A 17,039-nucleotide genomic window follows, 5' to 3' on the forward strand; every position below is an offset into this window, starting at 1 on the left:
AAAATCTGTGGAGGTGCTTTTAAAGGCCAAGAAAAAGGTAAAACATGTGAGAGAGGAGAAACCCTCCTCTGATTCTCCGGGGTTTAGTGACTGGGAACAGAAAGATGCACAAATAATGACATGGCTATGGAATAGCATGGAACCAAAAATTAGTGTGAACTTTATGTTCCTAGATACAGCTAAAGAAATCTGGGATCATGCTAAGAAATTGTACTCCGGACAAGACAATACAACTAAGGTGTATCAGTTGTACCAAGAGTACTTTAATCTGAAGCAAGGCAGTCAAAGCTTGGAGGAATACTATGCAAGTCTGAGGAATATCCGAAATGAGTTCAATGTGTATCATCCTCTGACACAGGATGTTCAGGTTCAGCAACAACAACGTGAGCAACTTGATGTGACAAGGTTTCTAGTGGGTTTGAAGGCTGAATATGAACCTGTCCGAGCACAAATACTGGGGGGGGGGGGGTCTGCTCTTCCCTCACTTGAAGATGTTTTTGCCTGTCTTAGGAGGACATCTATTGAGTTTATAGAACATTCTTCTCTCTCAAACAGATCTGGTTTCTTGGTGACTAGAGGGGGAGGTCGTGGAAATAGAGGTGGTGGTGGTGGTGGTGGTGGTCGTGGACTTCCAGGTAACTATGGTGGTCCCATGTTTAACCGTGCTGGCGGCCGAAGTGGAGGTCGGGACTCAGGGGGAGGTCGTGGTAAAGGAAGAGGTAATGCCCCTAGGAAGTGTACACACTGTGGATTAGAGGGGCACATGGTTAATTTCTGCTATGATTTACATGGTCCACCCAACACTTGGACTAACCATGCTGTGACTAAGGGTAGTGGTACAATTACTGATAGTCAGCATACTGACCCGATCCCCTCCACATCTACTGGTGCTTCTGAGAAGGAGATGGTGAGTGTACCTCGTGCAATATATGAGCAGTTCCTTCAGACATCTCAGCAGAACACAGCTACCCTTGCCCATTCAGGTATGGCTTGCTTGGCTTCCAAGCCCTCACACTGGACCATTGACTCCGGAGCCTTGGGCCATATGTCTGGGACTCCTAATGTATTTTCTTCTCTTTATCATCTGTTTTATATGTTCCCAAGTTCCCTTTTAATCTTATGTCTGTTAGTAGATTAACCAAGTCACTTAATTGTTCCATAATCTTTTCCCTCTTCTTGTGTGTTTCAGGATCTCAAGATGGGGATGAAAATTGGTGGAGGGCATGAGGCAGGTGGATTGTATTACCTTGATGGTGGTGGCCCTCCAGTAGCTTTTCAATCGTCTCTTACTCCTCTTCAATGGCACTGCAAACTTGGTCATCCTTCTCTCAAGGCTCTGAAGTTGCTGGTTCCTTCCTTGAGTTTCATCATTGGATTGTGAGTCATGTTAGCTTGGGAAACATCATAGAGTCTCTTTTAGTCCAAGAGTTGATAATCGTGTCTCGAGTCCTTTTTCTTTAGTTCATCTAGGATCCGATCAAAGTGATGTCATACAATGGCTATAAGTATTTTGTAATTTTTGTTGATGACTTTTCAAGGATGACATGGATTTATCTTATGAAAGATCGCAGTGAATTGTTTTCTATTTTTCAAAAATTTTATGCTGAAATACGTACCCAATTTGGTGTTCATATTAAAATTCTTCGCTCCGATAATGCCAAAGAGTACACCTCAATACCATTTCAGCAATACTTGGAGCACCATGGGATAATTCATCAAACTTCTTGTGCCTACACCCCACAACAGAACGGTGTAGCTGAACGGAAAAATCGACATCTCCTTGAAACTGCTCGGTCTTTGATGCTGAATATGAATGTCCCAAAGCATTTTTGGAGTGATGTCGTCCTCACATCCTGCTTTCTCATCAATCGGATGCCCATGTCCATCCTTGGAAGTCAATCCCCCTTCTCGGTGTTGTTTCCCACCTTGTCTCCGTTTCCTCTCACCCCAAGAGTCTTTGGATGTGTTTGTTTTGTTCAAAACTTGGGGCCTGGTTTAGACAAGTTAGATGCACGAGCTACTAAGTGTATCTTCCTTGGCTACTCAAGGACTCAAAAAGGGTATAAGTGTTATAACCCTAACTTCCATAAGTCACTTGTGTGCTCCGATGTCATTTGTGTGCTATAACCCTAAGTTCCTTTTATCTCAGATATTGTGGTTTCTTCTCCTTCCTCCATAGTTCCTCTTCTCGTCCCTGTTCCGGATCCCCTTCCCGTGGTTCCCATTCCAGTTGTAGATTCACCTCCCATGCCAGTTACTACTGAGAGGCCACCAATCAAACAAGTGTATACTCACAGAAGAGCACCGACCCCTCCAATTCAGCTCTCGTCGACAGATCCTGTCATTGCTTCTTCTCCCTTAGACCTCGATCTTCCTATTGCCCTGCGGAAAGGTAAATGCACTTGTACTTCTCATCCTATTTCATACTATGTTTTAGCTGCTCACCTTTCTGCTTCTCATCGCAACTTTATATCATTGCTATCATCTGTTTCCATTCCCAAGACTGTCCAGGAAGCCCTTACCTCCCCAGGGTGGCGGCAAGCCATGGAAGAGGAACTCTCTGCTCTACAACCCAATCACACGTGGGAACTCACTGCTCTTCCTCCCGGTAAGCATGCTGTTGGGTGTAAGTGGGTCTACACAGTGAAGTATCTTCCAGATGTCAGTGTGGAGCGATTGAAGGCCAGGTTAGTGGCCAAGGGCTATTCTCAGTTGTATGGTGTGGACTATATGGAGACATTTTCTCCTATTGCTAAAATTGGTTCAGTTCGGGTGTTGATTTCATTAGCTGCTATGTATGATTGGCCTTTTGTGCAACTTGACATCAAAAATGCTTTCCCACATGGTGATCTCATTGAGGAAGTGTATGTGGAGCAACCGCCAAGGTTTGTTGCTCAGGGGGAGGATGGTAAGGTTTGTAGACTCAAAAAAGCAATTTATGGACTGAAACAATCTCCACGCGCATGGTTTGGCAGGTTCAGTGAAATAGTGAAAGACTTTGGGATGAAACAGTGTCAGGTAGACCATTCTGTGTTCAGCCATGACTCAAAAGATGGGAAAATCTTGCTAGTGGTGTATGTGGATGATATTGTCATAACTAGGAGTGACTGTAACAGGATTGACAGGTTGAAGAAATTCCTACAGGACCACTTCAATACGAAAGATTTGGGTAAGCTGAAGTACTTCCTGGGAATAGAAGTTGCAAGGTCAAGGCATGGAATTAACTTATGTCAGAAAATATGTTCTTGACCTACTTAAAGAAACAGGGCTGTTAGGTGTTAAACCAGCAAAGACTCCTATGGAACTTAATGTCAAGTTGAGTGTTGATGCAGGTGAAGAGTTTGATGATCCTGGAAGATACAGGAGGTTGGTGGGAAAGTTGAATTATCTGACTATTACCCGACCAGATATATCATTTGTTGTGAGTATGGTGAGTCAGTTTATGCAACATCCTCGGATTCCTCATTGGGAAGCAGTTCTAAGGATTGTTAGGTACCTGAAGGGTGCTCCAGGTCATGGTTTGCTATACCAAAGTGGAGGGACTCTTGAAATAGTAGGGTATACAGATGTTGATTGGGTTGGTTCTATATCAGACAGGAGATCAACTACAGGATATTGTACCTTCCTTGGTGGCAATCTTGTAACTTGGAAGAGCAAGAAACAGTGGTGGTAAGAAGTAATGCAGAAGCTGAGTACAGAGCTATGGCTCATACCACATGTGAACTAGTATGGTTGAAGAACCTCTACAAGAGATGGGGTTCTCGGTTGACAAACCCATGAGACTATACTGTGATAACCAGGTTGTTGTTCACATCTCTTCCAACCCAGTCTTCCATGAGAGAACCAAGCATATTGAGGTCGATTGTCACTTTGTGAGAGGGAAAGTGATAAGTGGAGTGATAACCACATCTCATGTGAGCTCAGGAAATCAGTGGGCAGATCTCTTTACAAAGGGATTATCTTGGGGCAGAGTAGATTATATTTGTGACAAACTAGGACTATATGACATATACTCTCTAGCTTGAGGGGGAGTGTTAGAATACACAAATCAGAGGTATTTTGGTCATTTGGGTTTATTTATTTGAGAGTGAAAGGTCTATTTTATTTAAGTTTAAGTTATGTGTTCCATCACTTATGAGGGACAATATGGTCTTTCTTGTAACTATGTTATTGGAGATAAATACAAGTGGGTTGGCTAGAGGTGGACTGATTTTTCCTAATCTGGCTGAACCCTTCTTCTCCACCTTCTTCTCTTCTTCTCTACTTTAACCTAGAATCGAATAGGGATTTTACAGTTCTACCACCCCATTTACGGTGTTGGTAATGTTGACAAAGCGTCTCTTTCTTTGTCTTTTGTTTTATATGTACCCAAGTTTCCTTTTAATCTTATATTTGTTAGTCGACTAACCAAATCCCTCAATTGTTCTATCATGTTTTACCCTTCTTCTTGTGTTTTTCAAGATCTCAAGACGGGGAGGAAGGTTGGTGGAGGGCATGAAGCTGGTGGGTTGTATTACCTTGACGGTGGTGGTTCTACAGTTGCTCTTCAAATTTCTTTGACTCCTCTCCATTGGCATTGTAGACTCATCCATCCATCTCTTAAAGCTCTCAAGTTACTTGTTCTATCATTGAGTTGTCTATCTTCTTTGCAGTGTGAGTCGTGTCAGTATGGGAAACACCATAGGGTTTCCTTCAATCCTAGAGTTGATAATCGCATGTTGAGTCCTTTTGATTTGGTTCATTCAAACATTTGGGGTCCAATTAGAATTGAGTCTTGTAATGGTTACAGGTATTTTGTTATTTTTGTTGATGATTGTTCAAGAATGACATGGATTTATTTAATGAAAGAAAGAAATGAATTATTTTCCATTTTCCATAAGTTTCATGCTAAAGTGTGTACACAATTTGGTGTTTCAATTAAAATTCTTCGTTCAAACAATGGCAGAGAGTATTTTCTTACTTCATTTCAGTAGTATTTGGAACAACATGGCATTATTCATCAAACATCCTATGCAAACACTCCTCGACAAAATGGAGTGGCTGAGAGGAAGAACCGACATCTACTTGAAACAACTCGGTCTCTTCTTCATCATATGAATGTTCCTAAACGTTTCTGGAGTGATGCAATACTTACTGCTTGTTTTCTCATTAATCGAATGCCCTCATTCATTCTTGATGGTCGTTCTCCGTTCTCTATTTTGTTTCCCACTTTGTATCCATATCCCTTAACTCCCAAGATCTTCAAGTGTGTGTGCTTTGTTCAGAATCTTGGTCCTGTTCTAGACAAGTTGGATGCACGCTCCATTAAGTGTATCTTTCTTGGCTACTCAAGGACTCAGAAAGGGTATAAATGCTATAATCCTATTACTCAAAAATCCTTTGTCTATCCTGATGTTACATTCTTTGAGTTTGTGTCGTACTTCTCAGGTCCTGATATTTCTCCTCCCAAAGAGGTTCCTCTTCCTCTTCCAATTGATAATCCCATTCCTGTTGTTCCCGTTGTGACTGAGTCTCCACCTTCCCCAATGCAGGAACTTACTGAAAGGCCACCAATCCGTCAAGTGTATACTCACCAACAGAGACCAGCACCTCCTCCAACTTCTACTTCGTTTGCAGATCTAGGTTCTTCCACACCCGAGTTGCCTTCTGACCTTAACCTTCCTATTGCATTATGGAAAGGTAAATGTAGTTGCACTTTGCACCCCATATCCAATTATGTTTCTATCTCTCACCTTTCCGCTTCCCATCGCGAGTTTGTTTCTCTGTTATCCTTTGTGTCTACACCTAAGGATGTTCAAGAGGCTCTTACCTCGCCAAGGTGGCGTAAAGCTATGGAAGAGGAACTCTCTGCCCTTCATCACAATCATACGTGGGAACTCACCAATCTTCCCCCAGGTAAGCATGTTGTTGGTTGTAAATGGGTGTATGTTATTAAATATCTACCAGATGGGAGAATGGAACGGCTGAAAATCCGTTTAATTGCCAAAGGGTATCTCAACTTTAGGGTGTAGATTATGTGGAAACCTTTTCTCCTGTTGCTAAGATTGGCTCAATACGTGTGTTGCTTTTCTTAGCAGTCATGCATGATTGGCCTTTGTTTCAGCTTGATATTAAAAATGCCTTCCTCCATGTTGATCTTCTAAAGGAAGTGTACATGGAGCAACCACCAAGGTTTGTTGCTCAGGGGAGGATGGTAAGGTGTGTAAGCTCAAGAAGGCAATCTACGAGCTCAAACAGTCTCCCGTGCTTGGTTTGGAAAATTTAGTGAAGTAGTGAAGGAGTTCGGAATGAAACAATGTCAAGTTGACCATTAGTATTTAGCTATGACTCTGAAGCTGGGAAGATATTGCTAGTACTTTCTGAGGATGGCATAGTCATCAATGGTAGTGATAGACTTGGGATTGATAGACTAAAGGCCTTTCTTCAAGATCACTTTCAGACAAAAGATCTTGGGAATTTGAAGTATTTCTTGGGTATAGAAGTTGCTATACCGAAGCAAGGCATAAACCTATGTCAGAGGAAATATGTTCTTGACCTATTGGAAGAAACAGGACTATTAGGTGCAAAACCAACCAAAACTCCCATGGAACCGAATGTGAAGTTGGGCAGTGATATAAGTGAGTTATTTGGTAATCTGGGAAGGTATACAAGGCTAGCGGGAAAACTGAATTACCTAACTATCACAAAGCCAATTTATGCAAAGCCCTTGAGTTCCCCATTGGGATGCAGTTCTTAGAATTGTTTGGTATTTGAAGGGGGCTCCAGGTCGTGGGTTACTGTACAATCTAGGAGGTGGTCTTGAAATAATTGGCTATACAGATGCAGATTGAGAAAGCCCAATATTGGACAGGAGATCCACTATAGGTTATTGCACCTTTCTTGGAGGAAATCTAGTGACATGGAAGAGCAAGAAGCAGACTATTGTAGCAAGGAACAGTGCAAAAGCATAATACAGGGCCATGGCACACACTACATGTGAACTAGTGTGGTTGAAAAATCTTTTGCAGGAAATTGGGTTCTCAATAAGAAAACCCATGAAGCTATACTATGACAACCAAGCTGCAACTCACATCTCATCCAATCCAGTCTTTTATGAGAGAACTAAGTACATAGAGGTAGATTGCCAATTTGTAAGGGAAAAAGTCCTCAATGGTGTCATAAGCACAGAGCATGTGAGAACAGGTGATCAGTGGACAGATCTGTTCACAAAAGGGTTGAATTCGAGAAGAGTGAGCTATATATGTAACAAGCTGGGACTAATATGATATATATTCTCCAGCTTGAGGGGAGTGTTAGAGTCAGCTAAGGAAGGGTATTTCAGTCTTTTCCGTTTTAGTATTATGTTAATTACATGTCCCATACTTAGTAGGGGCATAGTTGTCTTTGTACACTGATTTTGATATATAAATGTATGGTCGGCTGGGAGAGTCTCTTTGACTTCTCAGTTCGACACTCCTTTCTCCTCTCTTATTCTTCTTCTTCTCCCTCTCTCTTTCTCTCTTCTCTATCTCTGAAAACAGTTTGACTGAACTATTCTTACACCTTCCACCTAGCTTTGGCCCCAATTGGTAACCCCAAGTAAAAGGAAACTCTCCTATCAAGCAACCCATGGCCACTGCACAACCTTCCAAACCTCCTTCTCAATACCCCCTACACTAATCATCACGCTCTTACTCAAATAAATCTTCAAACCAAACAGCATCTCAAAAATCTTCAAAATTGCCCTTACCCTTAGAACATGTTGAACTGATGCATCAACTAAAATTAATGTGTCAACTGCTTCTCTTCCAACCCTAAAGCCGTTCAACAACCCAGCCTCCATCCCTTTGTTAATCAATTTGCTAAGTACCTCCACCACCAAAACGAAAAGGATCTCCTTGTCTCAAACCTATGGAAGAATCAAAGAACTTAGGAGACGCTCCATTAACAATACCAAGTATGAAACTGATGAAATGCATGCAGACATCCAACTCCACTTTTCTCCAAAATTCTTCTCATCACTTCTTCCAAAAAAAACACAAATTCTACATGATCATACGCCTTCTCCATATCAACTTTGCAAATTATCCCCGCTTGTCCACTTCTTATTCTTGCATCTACACACATCCTAGTTCTTTTTTTTGGATCTCAAAAAAAGAGGCCCAACTTGGGTACTCAGTACCATCTTTGTCTTCATGCAGGACACTTGTCAGGAACAAGGTGGTTCTCCCAGTAGACAGACTTATACATAATGCTGGTATTCTAGTTTTATTTTCTCTTGCCCTATTATAATAGGATAGGACTATTGTAGCCTAGTATATTATGTAAAATAATAAGGGTATTTTTGTAATTGCAAATAGCTATTTCTCTCTTAATAAAGTACACCTTTCAGAAGTGGGGGAACTCATTTATGGAACCCCAGGAGTAACAGTCACCTAGGATGACATGGTATCAGAGCTTCATACATGGATCAACTGGATGAACTGCAGCCTGTTTCTAGCTTCCAACCACAATCGCAGAAGAGGAAAGGAAAGAAAGAACAGATAAACTTATAAACCATTAATAAGACAAATACTATTGAAATGTGAGAAAAGGAAAAGAAGCATGAGAACTTACAAGTAGCTTATTGAATCTGAAAACTTCTGTCATATCATACCTTAAGCATATCAGAATAGCATATTATAGATTAGCCACAACTATGTGTACCAGATAAGAGTTTTACCTGAAGAAGGTAATTGCAGCCAGCCTCAACTGCTGTCGCAGACCAAGACTTCCCAATAGATCTTCTCACTAAAAATCTAGAAGCCCAGCTTGGAAACAAGCCAAACACTGCTGCAGTGGAGCTTACAAGAAAAGAAAAGATCTGGGAACTGAAAACCAAAAAGTTACTAAGCTTTATGAATTCCTTATTGATAGGAATCTTGCGAGAAATAAAAAGATAGACGGTAAGTGTTTATCAAAAATGATTTGATACATCTGCAACCAACAGAAAAATAAAATTAACTTTTGAGATAATCAGACATGCATAAGAGCATTTTATGTAGTTAGATTAATTGAGAAGCACATATTAAGGGTTATTTTTGTAATTTTAATATTCTTGTATTAAGGCATGATATCCAAGACAGATTCTCATCCCATTCATGCCAATTCCTCACATAAACACCATTATCACAAGATAGTGTCACTGGTTGGTATAACCGTATAAAAGCTCCCCTCACAATCATCCTGTGCTGACATGCTTCTTTAGACACTGCTGACATCGACAGCCATAAAGATGAAGTCAGCAGATGTACAGCCAACCTATAACTCATTACTCATCACAATCCCAGGCCCTGGTAAGTAAATGCATGATTTGGTGTTAGTCTCTATGTGTCTACACCTCAATAAAAAGGAGTAGAAAAGAGGAACAACCTAAATACCTTAGCACAATCAACTAAATATGAGTCCTCTACAGTAACTCCTGTCAAAAAACTCTTCTCCAAATTGAACTTCAAGTTAGATATTCTTTTAAACAGCTCCACCACATATCTCAAGTTCTGAACCTGCTGCATGTCATCCCCCTCGGAAAAAAACTATAATGTCATCAGCAAATTGGAGGTGGATGACTAACACCATATTCCTACCAATCCACCTCCCCTTTAATTAACTGCAAACTATCATCTCTTGTGAGTAGACTACTTGAAACATCAGCTATTAGGGTGAAGACGAGAGAGTAGAGGGTCTACCTATCTAAGACCCCTTAAAGTTGAAAAAAAAAATCTCCAGTCGCCTCATTGACTAGGATTGAGTAGTGGCACAAGGACAGACAACTTAAGATCCATTTACACCACTACCAAAACTGCAACTCCCTATAATCCCGTGTTTTAAAAGCACAAAGTGCAAAAACAGCACTAGGGCATTTTGCACCTGACGCACAGGGAAAAGCATGTGCCTTTTCAAAGCAAAGCACAAAAATGCAAAAAATGCAAAAAAGTCAAAAACAACTATAAAATAAAATATAAAACATAATATTAATTAAAAATATAAACTTATTTTAAAAACGACTATTATCTCAAATTAAAATGCATAAACATAACATGTAAAATACATTCAAAATGAAAAATTAAAAATAAAATCAAACATTTAAAACATATACAAGCATGCAAACTTTCAATCTCTTTATTTTTTTTTTCCAATAACATTACTTCAAATAGCTAATGTGATGTTAAATATTTTCATTCCTGATTCTATGGGCCACCTTTGTACCAAGCTCCTTGAGGCAAGCCCAAACAAGCTCATGTTAGGGTCTTAAGTTCTTTTTTTTTTTTTTTGATAAATATGTTAGGGTCTTAAATTCTCAATCCCTAGTTCCCTACAAAAAATGATTTTATAATTTTAATTGTCTTTTATAATATCTTTTATTATGATAAATGAATGAATAACATTAGCAAATAGGGGGTTCTTAGAGCCCCCTAACATGGACATGTTTGGGCTTGCCTCAAGGGACTTGATCAAGGGTCTGGGGGAGAAGCCCCAGGCCCATCCACTATGCCTAAAAAAGAGCAAAATGCACAAATTTTGAAAAGGCACATTCCTGGGCTGAAGCATAAGATGCACCAAACACACACCTTTTGAAAGTGTTGACCTAGGGCCTAAGCAAGGTGCATACCTTGAAATGTGCCTCGCCTGTGCACCTAGGTGTGCCTTTTAAATCATTGTTATAACCTCTAGGAGAGAAAAGCCCAATCCACTAAATCATATGCTTCCTCAATGTCTAACTTGCACGCCAAACCACCTCTGCCCGATTTCCTCATAAATTCCATGCATTCGTTTGTTATTGGGATCTTATCAGTAATTTGCCAATCTTGCACAAAGGCTCCTTAAAATTGTATGGTGATGGAGGGGAGAACTTTCTTGAGTCTTATAGATAAGACCTTAGCTCTAATTTTATAAACACTAGTAACTAGGCTAATAGGCCTAAAATCTCTTAGGTGGCAGACTTTTGGATTTTGGGGCACCAAGGTTATGAAAGTAGAGTTCATTCCTAGATTGATGATCCCTCTATCAAAAAATTAATTAAACAATTCTAGTAGATCATCTTTTGCTATATCCAAACAGTCTTGATAGAAAGCCATTGTGAAATCATTTGGTCCAAGGGCTTTAACCCTATCCACTGCAAAGACCACATGTTTTATTTCTTCCAACTCAAACCCCCTTTCTAAAAACTCCACCGACCTAATCTTGGTTAGATCAATCCAAGCCTCGCACCTAACATCTCCTACATAATGTCCTTCTATAAATGGATTTAAAGTGTTGTACAAAGACCCTAATCTTACACCACTAATCGAGTTTTGTTTATCGATAATCAAAAGAGAAAAGCTAGATTTGTTGCCGGTTTTGTATTTTAGGTGATTAAAGTTAAAAATCTCTAAAATATGGATCAATTTTAGTGTGTTTCTTGTAAAACCGTAAGTAAAAATTAGGGATTTGTGTTTTTTGGTTCAAATCTGAGGAATGAGATGTGATTTACACAACTAGAAGACCAAGACAAAGAACTTTTGAGAGTTCTTCATGCATAACGTGATTTGTCATAGTATCCGAACCACATCTAGGCAAAAACCAGGTATTGCCTACTCAATTTACTCATTTTATCTTTTAATCTTTGTTTTGTCAAGTCTAATATACATTAAATAATTGATTATTTCCCTATTTTTACATGTTTGAGAGTAAAATCAGTTGTTGGATGCCCTTTCAAGTTTGAAACATCCAACAAAGACAGCTTTGGGCAATCATAAGCATTGATGTGAAGTTCTAGATCTATTGAAGTGATTCTCTAAGACATCTGAGAAGCTAAACTCTAACATTATCTTATTTTAGTTTCAATTAACTGTTTTCAGTATTACAGCATCATTTGCTTTGTCTCAAGAATCAAGTAAAACTGACAAATGAATGGAACTAATTAACCAATGTGGAAATGTAGAATTAGAGGTATTCTGGAAAAGGAAATTGTTGATTTTATTTTAGACAAAACCTATTCCTACTATACAACCAATGATTCTCCGCTAACTATAGTACATAAATTTCAAAAGTGAGAGAAAATCAACAAGAAAGCTAAAACCAGTTTCCTAGAATTTATAGAACCAGATGTAGATGTTATTTTTGAGGATTATAAAAATGATAAAAATGTATTTGAAACTGTTAAGTAATTTTTGATAAGTAGAAGATCATTAAAATTCATTGAAAATCATAAAGATATGCATCGTTACAAGCATCCCACAGGGAGGCATGAGATGCAGCCTCACTGTTAGAACAGAACTAGTACAGAATTACACCAAATCATTGTATACTTAGATTCATTTTCTGTGTTAACCACTGAAACTTCTTCATTTCATTTCTACAACACCAAATCACTGAGTCCGGATCTCTCAACCAACCTACCACCACCTTGGAGTCCCCTTCAATTATCAGGTTCTCCAAGTTCAAGTCTTTGACAATCTGAACACCTTGTAACACTGCAAACAGTTCAGCCTTTAAAGAGTCCAATCCCCACCGGTCCTGAATAAAGTGTTAGTATGACCCCTTCTGTGTTCCTTATGACTCCTCCAATTCCCAAAGGACCTGGATTGCCTTGACTGCTCCCATCAAAGTTTAATTTCAGAAAACCTTCAAGAGGAGGTGTCCACACTGACCTTGGTACAAATATTAAATGAAAAACATTATACATGAACAATGAAAGAGGGAGAAACTAAAACTGATCACATTAATAAAATGAACAAAATACAAAGGAATTGCCTGCTACAAACCAACGTTTTAAAAAACGACCCGGAAACAGAACCGTTCTGGCCACCGGTTTCCGGGTCGACAGTCCAACCGTCCAGTTCGAACAGACGGCCCATTCTGACAGCAAAATTTAAAAAAAATAAAAATAACTAAAAAACGGTCAAAAACCATTGAACAGGTCGACGGGTCGATGGTTCGACCGCCCAAATCAACGGTTTGTTGACTTTTTCAACGGTTTTTTACCAGATTCCGGGTTTGGGGTAAAACAGAACCGGTTGCCTGGACGGTTCCCGGGCCGAACAGTCCGACCATCCGGGTCAACAGTGGTTCAAAAACTTTGCTACAAACAACCCTATTCTAGAGAAAATTCAGGTCTCTAAAATCTTACATAGCTTTCCAGATCATGGCAACCAGTAGTTATCACTTTAAACTTGTAGCAATTGATATGAAAATTTTGCCTACACTCTTAGGATTGGTAGATTAAAGAAGGAATAAGAAAATTTTAAGTAATCCTATAGTTGTGAGTTCTATCTTAGCTAAAACATCTAATGAACAAGAAAAGCTAAAAAACAAAAATTTCAAACCAAAGGAAAAAACTCAAAAAACAAGAAACTAAGTTCACAAGGAATTTTAAAAGGTAGGGAAATTGTTATGACTCATGAATGTGGTAAGCCTAGACAAACCAAATTCAATTGCCCTAAACTAAAGAATAATAAAATTTACAATAACAAAGATTATAATAATTCAGGAAGAAATTGTGTTGTTTCTGAATCCTTGCTTGCTGATGGTGATTCCATGAATTAGTGTTGAAGATTAATTAGTTTTATGATGTTTTTCTGAGTAGATGTTTTATGTTAGTTGTTAGATAGGAGGTGGGGACCACAGTAGTTATATGAGTCTAAATTTTATTATGTTTTTGAGTGTTATATATGCTGTTTTATGTTTTGCCGCACTATAAGGACATAGTTGTCTTTGTATTGTTCTATTGTTTTAGCATAAATAATAAGTGAAGGAGGCGGCTAGATTATTGCTCTCTTTTCTTTCCAACTTCTCTTCTTCTCCTTCTCTCTTCCTTCTCTCTTCAAGAAACTACTTTTCTTTTATATTTTTTAATTCAGCAGATTTCTACTTGGTATCAGAGCTTCGGCTAGGGTTTCTTGAAGCATTCTCATGCAGCCCTAGGTCAGCCGACTACATGAAGTAGTAGAGGGCTGATCGATCTGCTATAGATTGCCTAGTTCTTGGAGTTTTTGGTGGGATCTAGTCATCAGGAAGGTGATCTACTGTTCGGCATCAAAATCAGGAAGAACTGGAGTACGGGGAAGAGTCCCAGAAAAGTTGAACTCTTTGTTTTTGATCTGATCTTGGGCGCTTAGGTATTGTTAGTTTTCTTTTGATTTTCTGAAGAGGGCGGTTTGGTTTCTGGAATTTTATGGGCCTCCCGAAGAGATCGATTCACTTTTCTCTCTGTTGGGAGGCGTGGGGAGGAGAGAGATTTCCCTCCAGCTAGGGTCTTCTTCTTCCGAAAGGGTTGGTTTCTGTGTGTGTGATATTAAATTATTTTTTGAAGGTCTCCAATCTATTTTTTTCTTACTGTTGAACTGTTTGAAGTAAAATGGAGTGTTGGAATACCGAGATGAAATCTATTGGTGCAGTTGCACTGGGTGTTGGTGGTAGTAGTGATATTTTTGGGTCTGGGATCATTACTACAGTAAAACTTAATGGTACAAATTATTTGGAGTGGGCACAATCAGCTAAGATGGCTATTGGTGCCCGTGGAAAATTAGGGTATCTCACTGGGGATGAGAAGAAACCTGATATAGACTCTTCCCAATGGGTGCAGGAGAATTACATGGTAATGTCCTGGCTGTGTAATTCTATGTTACCTCATATTGCAAAAAATTTCCTATGGGCTAATACTGCTAAGGAGATTTGGGATGGAGTGACTAAAACCTACTCTCAAAAGCAAAATGAAGCCAAAGCCTATCAGTTAAGAAATCAGGTGATAAGTATGAAACAAGGAGAAAAACCTCTTGTTGTGTATTTCTCCATGCTAAAAACCCTATGGCAGGAAATAGATCACTTAGAAACCGTGGTATGGGAAAGTGTAAATGATGCAGCAACTTATCACAGACTAGTAGAGAGGAATAGGGTTTTTGAGTTCTTGGTAGGGATGAACCCTGAATTTGACATTGCTAGGCAGCATATCCTTTCTAGGGAGGGTGTGACACTCTCTCAGGCCTATGCCTTTGTCTCTGTAGAGGAGAGTAGGAGGAATGTAATGTTGAGACAGCCTGGGATTGACCAGTCAGCTATGGTTGGTACAATAAAACCTAAGTCAAATGGAGACAGGGGGAGTAGTGAGACTAGAAGGGAAGATAAGGACTTGGTGTGTGATCATTGCAAGAAGCCTAAGCATACTAGGGACACTTGTTGGAAGCTTCATCCAAATCTTATGCTTGCTCGGATAAGAAATAAGAAGGGAAATGCAAATGTAGCCACTAAAAGAGACTCTTCAGCCCCTCTCTCCCAAACTGATTGGGAATCCATTGCAGTAGCAGTAGTGAGAACAGAATTGGAGAGGTTTGGACAGCAGAATACAGGAGCTAGATACACCACTTCCTTTGCACATACAGGTAGTTCATATGCAACTACAAATCTTGCATCCACTTCAGGTAAGGAGGGACCTCCCTGGATTATAGACTCAAGAGAATCTAAGCATATGACTAATGCCCCTATCAGTTGTGCTCTGGTAAAGACAGAGTCTCTACAGCAGATGGTTCACATATGCCCATTGCTGGGAAGGGGACAGTTAGAGTGACTAATGATATAACTCTGTCTTCTGTTTTACATGTCCCTAGACTTCATACCAACCTACTATCTATTAGTTCTTTGACAAAAAATTTAAATTGTTCCGTGACCTTTCTTCCTGGTAATTGTGTTTTGTAGGATCTGGAGTCAAAGAAGATGATTGGGAGTGGTCGTGAGGTGAATGGAGTCTACCTTCTGGATGAGATTCCGAGACATCAAGGCCATCATGTTAGCAACAACAGTAGTAGTGGGTCAGATTCAGTGAATCAGATTATGCTTTGGCACAATCACTTGGGACATCTTTCTTTTAGTTCTTTGAAATTTCTTTTCCCAAAGTTGTTTGAGTCTGTTTAGTTATCTACTTTGGAGTGTGAGAGTTGTCAGTTAGGAAAGCATTGTAGACAGTCTTTTAAACCAAGTAATAAAAGAAGTACTTCTGCTTTTAATATTGTTCGCACTGATGTATGGGGGCCATATCATATCCCTTCCATGGGAGGATTCTATTACTTTCTCTTGTTTGTGGATGATTATACACGATATTCTTGGATATATTTGATGAGATCACGTGATGAGGTTCCTAACTTGGTACGACAGTTCCACCAGATGGTTCTCACACAATTTGGAGTGAGAACTAAGGCTTTTAGATCAGATAATGCCAGAGAGTACTTTGAGAAGGACCTGACCACGTATCTCTTAGAACATGGTGTAGTTCATCAGAGCAGTTGTGCATATACACCACAACAGAATGGAATTGCTGAGAGGAAAAACAGACACATTGTGGAGGTGGCAAGGAGTCTTATGGTGTGTGCTTTAGTTCCTGTGCAGTTCTGGGGAGATGCAGTTCTTACAGTCGTGCATTTGATTAACCGTGTTCCTTCACGAACTTTGGGGTTTAAGGTGCCATTTAGCCTTCTTTTTCCAAATGGAAAGATATTTCATATACCTCTGAGGGTTTTTGGTTGTGTTTCTTTTGTTCACATTCTTGGCCCTCATCGCAAGAAATTGGATCCCAAGGCCAAGAAATGTGTTTTTCTTAGGTATGCTCAAAACCAAAAGGGGTATTGCTGTTGCGACCCAGTGTCGAGGAGCAGATTTGTCACTATGGATGTTACCTTCTTTGAATCCACATTCTTCTTCTCGAGTGGTTCTCCTCAGGGGGAGAGTTTTGGGGAGGAAAACACACAATTTGTTCCTCTTCCTGTTTCTGTGGTGCCTCCATCAGTTCAGCCAGCATCTACATCAGTTCAACCAGCACCTGCACCTCCAGTTTTTATCTGAGCCACTACGGGCAGCCTCATAGAAATATCAGCGCTGGTAGATGATGGTTGACTCCACACATCCTCAACCCACACCACTCTCTGTTAGTCCTACCGTGCTTTTCTTTCTTCCATGGATTCTGTGTCTATACCCAAGAATGTTACTGAGGCTCTCTCCAAACTTTGAATGGAAAACAGCCATGTAAGATAAGATTGATGCATTGATCAAAAACC

The 17,039-nt window shown here is 39.7% G+C and overlaps 1 protein-coding gene across 2 annotated transcripts in view; it reads right to left on the minus strand.

Annotated features, from left to right (window-relative positions):
• The window catches only part of LOC104589769 (alpha/beta-Hydrolases superfamily protein), a 78,083-nt gene that overhangs the window by 18,868 nt on the left and 42,176 nt on the right, over positions 1 to 17,039 (minus strand). For both annotated transcript variants that reach the window (XM_010248206.3, XM_088889762.1), the window contains one exon: positions 8,702 to 8,849. In XM_010248206.3, coding sequence (XP_010246508.1) covers positions 8,702 to 8,849 — 148 coding nt within the window. The remainder of the gene's footprint in view (positions 1 to 8,701; positions 8,850 to 17,039) is intronic.

The sequence above is a fragment of the Nelumbo nucifera genome, chromosome 6 (assembly GCF_055504915.1).
Source record: "Nelumbo nucifera cultivar China Antique chromosome 6, China Antique-T2T, whole genome shotgun sequence".
In the NCBI taxonomy this organism is placed as follows: Eukaryota; Viridiplantae; Streptophyta; class Magnoliopsida; order Proteales; family Nelumbonaceae; genus Nelumbo; species Nelumbo nucifera.